General features: G+C 43.4%; 1 protein-coding gene across 1 annotated transcript in view; it reads right to left on the bottom strand.

Moving 5' to 3' along the window:
- Nucleotides 1–3847: 3847 nt before the first annotated feature.
- Nucleotides 3848–8263, bottom strand: part of KIAA0513 (KIAA0513 ortholog) — a 162058-nt gene continuing 157642 nt past the window's right edge. The window contains exon 12 of the mRNA XM_033940708.1: nucleotides 3848–7570. Within this exon, the coding sequence (XP_033796599.1) occupies nucleotides 7521–7570 (50 nt within the window). The 3' untranslated portion in view covers nucleotides 3848–7520. The remainder of the gene's footprint in view (nucleotides 7571–8263) is intronic.

The raw sequence follows: 8263 nt of genomic DNA, 5'->3' as shown, positions 1-8263 counted from the left end.
CCAGGTACATTAGATAGATTGTGAGCCCACCAGGACAGATAGGGAAAAATGCTTGAGTACCTGAATAAATTAATATAAACCGTTCTGAGCTCCCTTGGGAGAAAAGTATAGAAAATTAAATAAACAGTGTGAAAAGTTTCAGCCTCTGATTACCAAAGCTGGTATTGTGATGTCATAATGCCTCATTCTACCAATAAGAGCCAACCTCATCAGTGATGTCACAATGGCCTGATTATCCTTTACCTGGCTCACTTTTACTACACTTTGATTTCTAGAGTGGCGCAGTGGTCAAAGCCACAGCCTCAGCACCCTGAGGTTGTGGGTTCAAATCCACGCTGCTCCTTGTGACCCTGGGCAAGTCACTTAAGCCCCCCATTACCCCAAGTACTTTAAATAGATTGTGAGCCCACCAGGACAGGGGAAAATGCTTAAGTACCTGAATAAATTCATGTAAACTATTCTGAGCTCCCTTGGGAGAACAGTATAGAAAGTTGAATAAATCAACTGCTTTGATATTAAGGAAAACAGCATATTAAATTAAAAAAATAATCAGTGCAGCTGCATCACCATGCACTAAACTCAGTGGATGGCATATTCCAGGTATGCTGCGAGATGCTGGAGAGGAGAAGAGGCGCTGGCTGACTGCCTACAGGATGAGCCTTTCACTGCGAGAGGCACATGCTGCAGGCATTCAGCCAGTGCTGGCGCCTCTTCCCTTCCAGCGCCCCCCACTGGCAGCTCAGGAATCCATGTGGAGGGCCTTCGCACATGCACAGTCGTCGATGCGACGACATCACGCATGCATTGACGCCCTCTAGCTGCGACCACCAGTTTAGTGTGCTGCGGCTTCGCAAAGTTTGTGAGACAGAGCTGGCTAGTGCCGGATTTGCATGTGAGCCCTAGAAAATAGGTGTTGGTAAGTGCTCATGGAGAAATTAGCGTAGGGCTATTTTACCGCTATGCTACAAGTGGCCTCTGCACACGGGAAAGCTCCATGCTGGGGACAGCACTGGACACTTTTTAGCACAGCTTAGTAAAAGGGTCCCGAAATTTGTAAAAACACAAAAAATGGTCCTAAAAAACTCATGTATTACATTGTCAGAACTGAGATCAATATGTGCTGCCTTGTACTGTGTGAACATCAATCACTTTTAATCTAATATCTGGAACAAAAAAACAACAAATTGCAAAATATGGAAAACATCCGAATAAATACAACATGGCCTCATCCTCTAACCAAAATGGCCAAAGAAAAGCAAAAATTAGTGGGTCGATATAGAAAGCAATTTAACTGGCCAGAAACACTGGCCGATTAAATCACTTGTTTGGAGCTAACTGGTTAGTGCCGCAGATGTCTGGTTAGCACCCAACTCAAAAGCAGATATTTTGGGGGCGTTACTGAGTCAGAGTCAGCACTTAACTGGCCAAAGTAATTGCACTAATAGGGTTGCATAATGTGGTACAAAGACCTAGGGCAGGGGTAGGCAATTCCGGTCCTCGAGAGCCGGAGCCAGGTCAGGTTTTCAGGATCTCCACAATAAATATGCGTGAGATAGATTTGCATCTCAAGAAGGAAGTGCATGCAAATCCATCTCATACATATTCATTGTGGATATCCTGAAAACCTGACCTGGCTCCGGCTCTCGAGGACCGGAATTGCCTACCCCTGACCTAGGGAATGGGTTTGGTCCTCTCTCCTGGTAGTTCCCATAAGACCTGTGCATGGAGAGTGTGTGATGCAATGAAAGGGTAGTTAATCTTCCGGGCATAAACTAGAGAGGAAGAGAATGCTAGCTTGAAGGAGTAGCAACAGCGAACGGCGAAGCAGAGAAGCCCAGTTCAAATCCCACTGCAGCTGTTTGTAATCTCCCTAGGGACAGAACCTGAACGTACACCCCTTCCATAAAGAAACAAAAGAGCTTTAGGTCAGATGAGAACATTTTAATAAAGAAATAACCAACACTGTGTTTTGACAACAAATTCTTACATTTTATTTCACAGTTCAGGGTTACAGTTTTGCACAGAAACTACTCACGTTCTGTCACAGTATGCACATCAATAAATAGGAATGCCTGTCACCAGAGCGTCACACGCCCCGTAAAACGCTTGCGAGCCCTTTCTGAGGTCGCACCACACATGTGGGCCAAACAAAACCTGAGCTCTGCGTGAAGCAGAAGTCGGAACAAACAGAAAAAACCCTAAACACTGGGCTCCCCCTCACCCCAAACACACACACAGCAGCATTCTGTGACAAAGTACATTTACAATAGAATTTTATATAAACAAATATATATGTAGATGAACATGAAAACGTTTCAATTATCTTGGGTTCCAAAACATCCCCACCCACGTCTTCCCTGGTGCTACACTGTGAAGATCAGCAGCTGAGAGGGTCCATCTTGGTTCTCTCTCTTCACTAGGAGGAAATTCATTTAAAAACTAAAATTAAATTTGGGCAAATATTGCCCTTGCTACCAACTGATAGAGATTGCACAGTTCAACTCATTTTTATAGCTGGCACTCTAGTGTGGGATTTGCACTGGAACTGAGAGGGTAACTTTGTATTGGCCTTCCAAGCAGGAAAAAAGTACTGTTCAATTATGTGAATGCATTAAAAGTGCACTAGTATTTTATAAAAGGCTCACAGTACTTATAAATGGGAATACATACTAGTATAAGGTATGATTTCACATCTTATGTGTTTAACTGGTGTCACTTTCCGATAAAAGTATTTTGTAAACCTGCACATCAGAAACACAACCATGATAGTTCATGGCACCCGTTTCTCCCTACACCCCCCCCCCCAATAGAATTAGGCCCAACCAGTCAGCAGTAAAGGCCAATGAGAGGAAAACTGGAGGTGGTGTCAACTAGGTACTGCCCACCCACATCAACCTCAGGCCCCACCCAAAAATCAACCACTGTTGCACTTCTGTTAGGAGCTGCTAGGAGCCCAGCTTCACACCTCAAGGGGGAGCCTCCAATCCCTCTTCATGCATTCCTCCAAATTCCAGATCTAAACAAAGTTAGCCAGGAACTGTGTGTGACTCGAAACAAACGTACATGCAGATGAGGGCAATGCTGTTCAAACACAGAGTACCTGACAAGCCATCCAGAAGACCCCCCCCTTCTTTGTATCTCAGCATGAAGTAGGGCCTATACATTGCCAGTTACACGTGCAAATGATGATCCAGCTTGCTAAATTCTAACCCTCTGCACAGTTGCTCCTCTGGTAGATGATGTCCCAAGATAACGAATCCCTGACCTGACTAACAAAAGAAATACTAGAGGTAAATTAGAACAAACAGGATCTGGAACAGAATCTAACCCACTGCTTCCAGCTGCCCGTCCAGTCTCACCCAGTACATTCCAGTCTAGACCCTGTGGTCATCCTACTGACCACATGAGCTTGCCAGTCTTAACTGGATCTTGCAGACACCAGTATTTAAAAAAAAAAAACAACAACGAAAGAAAGAAAGTAGAGCTGGCTCTTGAAGGCTCACAGAAAATTCTTATGTTAACCTATTAAACACTGGGTAATCCAAAGCTCCAGACACACTAATAGAATGAAACTCCAGTTTGATTACCAGTAACAGGGCATGCTGGGTGTTACAAAGAGTTTTTTTTTCAATTTTCATTTTGGAGGAAGGGATCATGTAGCCTTATGGTTAGCATAGCGGGCTGAGAACTAAAGAAACCAGGATGCAAATTCCACTGATGTTCCTTTCATCTTAAGCAAGTCCTCTGGGGCAGGGACTTACTGAAACAGACTTGTAGCTCATGTGCTCAGATTTGGAAAGGCAAATTAAATTTAAAATCAAAATCTAGCTATTTTACTTCTGCACAGGGGTCCCAAACCCCATCCCCAAACTGGAGCAGAACAACACCATCATCAAGACATCAGACCAGAGGCATCGCTGTTTCTTGCTCACCTGAGGGGTGATGGGAAACCACAGGTAGAGTCATGACCCTCCCTCTGCACCCGAATACAGAAGGCCTAAAGCATAAGTAACAGGCTTTCATCTTCCCTCACAGTATTCTGACATTTGTACAATACTGCTTTCTTTTATGAGTTGCATGCATCTGAAATCGAATTCACAATTATGCAACCCAAGAGTCCCATAGCTTTGGAAGCTCTCCATCAAGCATCAGAAAACATGGCAGGTCTTCATTTAATTTTACAAAAAATATATTATACCACACCACTTAACCAGAAAAGTGTATTTAATTCCAGAGGCCTCAGAGTTGGAGCCTATGCACAGCTGTACAATCACAGACTGGAAAGATCAGCATAATATTGCTCCTACTTGCTCCAATCATTGGCCAAAGGACCTGGCGCTCACACTCATTTATAACTTAATCTTTTTTATCTTTTTAAATATTAACTTTTAAATATAAATTTGTTACTTCCTCCTCTTAAAATCTACACCAGTGTCTTTAAATTTCTAATTTCTTTTAGTATTATGCACTTATCCGGTTTATTGAAAAAAAATGACAAAAAAAGGGGGCCACTTATCTTGGGCAATATTTGTCTCCAGAAGTGCCTCTTCACACAATGCTTGTCTCTAAAAAAATGCCGACGCGGCCAGCGTTTCGCGGACACTGTTGTTGTCCGCTGCTTCAGGGCCAGCACTAAGGCATCCAATTATAGCTTAATTTCCTCCGTCAAAATTTTCAAATGCCTGCCATATGGTCTGAGAAAACAGAGCCAAACTCCCAACCCTTCCAGTTTTCTAATTACTGCCTTATTTAGACTTCAAACCAGGGCACCCACATTAAGACTGGGGGCAAAATATAGAAGTAGCTAAAGCACATTTGCCGTGGAAGGCAATCAAATTACAAACATCCACACGTGCCAACCAGCCACTTCTACTGTGGGAAGAGAAGACCTACATCTCGTTTAAACACTGGGCTATTTCTCAATCCGTGCAAGGGAAGTCCCTGAGGAAGAATATATGTTCTTTCAGTTAAATAACCAAAGCCCTGCACAGTTCTTCACTGAATCCTTCCTAGAAAGAGAAGCTGAAAGGAGCCTTGAAACAGACACTATTTACAGTATATTGAAACCCACGCAAGATAGGCATTTATTGAAGGGGCAAGGGTTTGGGGATGAGGCTTTTGAATCATATTTTACTAGATAAGATGCTGGCAGTATTTGGGGGGGGGGGGGGGGTTGTGACTTGCTCAGTTTGCTTCCTCTCAGTGTATTAGAGGCTTAAGCCATTTGGCAATTCACTTTTGAGGGACTACAGGATCAATCCCTGGTGTCTGATTGATACCTAACTTTGGCAGGTATATCACTCAAAGCTTGTTTTCAGCTAATCACAGAGAGAACCTATCCTGGTCAGTTTGCTGACGAGAGCAGTATTCCATCATGCTCTGTTTAGAAATTTATTTTTTAATGACAAAAGTTCACAAAGATCTTTTAGTGCTATTACTATATCAGTGTGGAGGCGGTGCCATAGACCAGGGGTAGGCAATTCCAGTCCTTGAGAGCCAGAGCCAGGTCAGGTTTTCAGGATATCCACAATAAATATGCATGAGATAGATTTGTATCTCAAGGAGGCAGTGCATGCAAATCCATCTCATACATATTCATTGTGGATATCCTGAAAACCTGACCTGGCTCCAGCTCTCGAAGACTGGAATTGCCTACCCCTGCCATAGACTAATCCTAAATATCTTATGGCTCAGTACTTTGCTTCTCTTCCCCTTCGTCCTAGTTAACCACATATTTGGAAACAAAGCATTCACTTCCCCCACCCCAAACAGGTAGATTAATTTATTTTTCCTTTTTTTATTAAACAAGAAAATTTTCTAAAGTGCTTATTATGAAAGGTGATCAATGGGTCTCTTTAGAATTTGTAACAGTAGAAAAGGAACAAGGGTCATTGAAGGATGAACAGACAAGGATGACAAGCCAGTCTCCCTACTCAGTTCTTTCATAGGGTAAATGAAACAATGGAATATTTCCTCAGACAAGGCGATATATTTGATGTATTTGATGGGTATTACTGGCTGTCTGGTATTCTATAGCTAGCTTGAATTTGGGAAACACAATAGCTCCAGTGTGATCAAAACCCCTAATCTTTCAGAAGGCCTCTAGAACTGTGGTTCCGAGACATCTCTATAAAACATGGCTCAGAGGGATGACAAAAGGCTGAAAATGACCACTGCAAACAAATGTGAGATGGACAAAATGTTTGCATCTTTGCATGAATATTTACAATAGTTTGAATGTTTCTTTTCATTTTCAGCCACAGCTGGTTTTGCATCACACCTCAGGCTATCTAAGACAAACACAGGAAGCCAAGATAGCTCTGAAGGCTCCCACAGCAGCACCTGTACAGGACTTCTGTGGCTGCTTCAATTTGATCTGGGGCATTCAACCTTAACAGCCCTAGCCTGAAACATGCCTGAGTTATAGCCCTAGGAAAATACTGTACAACCTCCATTTCCTGTAGGATTTAGAACCTGGGACAGTGAAGCCAGAAAGAAACAAAGAGCCGGTTGGTTGTATCTCAAGGAGAGAAAGCAGATGTGTATCCAGGGCCTTTGGGAACACTCACTTTGTCCTATTATGTTTTTGAAAAGGCATCCAGACAAGAGATGCCTCGGCTGCCTTTCACTACAATTTCACACTCTCCTTCTCCTGATAGCTAAGCCCTCCCCACTGCAAGGTCCAAAAGTGATGGCACTTTAACTCGTCTGAAGCTGCCAACTGCATGCCCTCACTCTTGCTTTTACAGCGACTTCCTTAGGTGTGTAAACTTTAGTAAAAATATAGAATACTGTTTATAGCAAGCCACCGGGTACTAGGATGACCAGCCTTCTATCCAGCCCCCGGTGCTGCTCCTGTATCAGAGCCTGTCCTTTCTTCCGTATTTTGTAAAAGGACTAATGTTCCTCACATATGTTGGGTAAACACAATTACACACAGGCTGAATTTCATGACAGCTACTGACAGGCCACTTGTTATTAAAACACAAGAAAACTCACACCTGCAACACATTGGTGTCACGAGATGCCTATCCACAAGGTAACTAAAAATACACAACAGAATGAACTTGCACCGACACTTTCAAAACTTTTGTCTGTATCTCCTCAAATCGTCCAACAGCAACCCATCAGCTCTCTTGGAGCTGCCTTTGCATGAGAACGGCTGTTTGCCCAAGCAGCACCCAAGAACATAGTAGCAGCTTAAAATACAGTGACTATATTCTCTTTTGCCCAACCCTAAAATCCTCTGCATACAGAGATAGAATCCGCTACCCTTCAGTATTTACTCTCTTATAGACATAAGACAAATTCATTTCTTCCAAAATATATCATTTATATATATATATATATTTTTGTCTGTGTTTTTCTTTTAGCTTCTAGGTCTAAAACTTGCCACGCAGCACAGCCCTACAGGGATGGTTCAGTGATAAATCATGCAGGGTTATTGCAGTGGTTCTGCGAAGCAAATCTTTAATACTGGAGCTCCATTCGTTCCACTACAGCAGCGGTGACAGGCAAGGCTACTCGATGGCCATCTGCTCAATGTGGTCATTCAGTAACTTGTATTGCTCTGGAAAATAATGAGACAAATGGACAAAACCTGAGATCCGGTAGGTTGGGTGAATACGTTCTCAAGATCTAAAGGGCCATGGCATGACCCTTATCTTCTGTGCCTTTCACATATTCCCTCCCTCCCAGCTTCTGTTCAACTTCTTGTTTCACAGCCTTTTCTCTGTACTGAAAGCTAACAATAAGCTTTAGGTGGTTGTTTTGGGAATATGAAGGGCAGGAGCTGAAATCCTTTTGGACACATGGGTGGTGGGGAAAAGCACAGTTACTTACCGTAACAGGTGTTATCCAGGGACAGCAGGCAGATATTCTTGACTGATGGGTGACGGCACCGACGGAGCCCCGGTACGGACAATTTTAGAGTGATTGCACTCTAAGAACTTGGAAAGTTCTAGCAGGCAGCACCGCGCACGCGCGAGTGCCTTCCCGCCCGACAGAGGCGCGCGGTCCCCCAGTTAGGATAAGCCAGCTAAGAAGTCAACCCGGGTAGGTGGGTGGGACGCAAGAATATCTGCCTGCTGTCCCTGGATAACACCTGTTACGGTAAGTAACTGTGCTTTATCCCAGGACAAGCAGGCAGCATATTCTTGACTGATGGGTGACCTCCAAGCTAACAAAAAGAGGGATGGAGGGAAGGTTGGCCATTAGGAAAACAAATTTTGTAAAACAGATTGGCTGAAGTGTCCATCCCGTC

The sequence above is a fragment of the Geotrypetes seraphini genome, chromosome 4, assembly GCF_902459505.1.
Source record: "Geotrypetes seraphini chromosome 4, aGeoSer1.1, whole genome shotgun sequence".
In the NCBI taxonomy this organism is placed as follows: domain Eukaryota; kingdom Metazoa; phylum Chordata; class Amphibia; order Gymnophiona; family Dermophiidae; genus Geotrypetes; species Geotrypetes seraphini.
The sequence above is the reverse complement of the archived record's forward strand: the minus strand, read 5'-3'. Positions and strand labels throughout refer to the sequence as shown.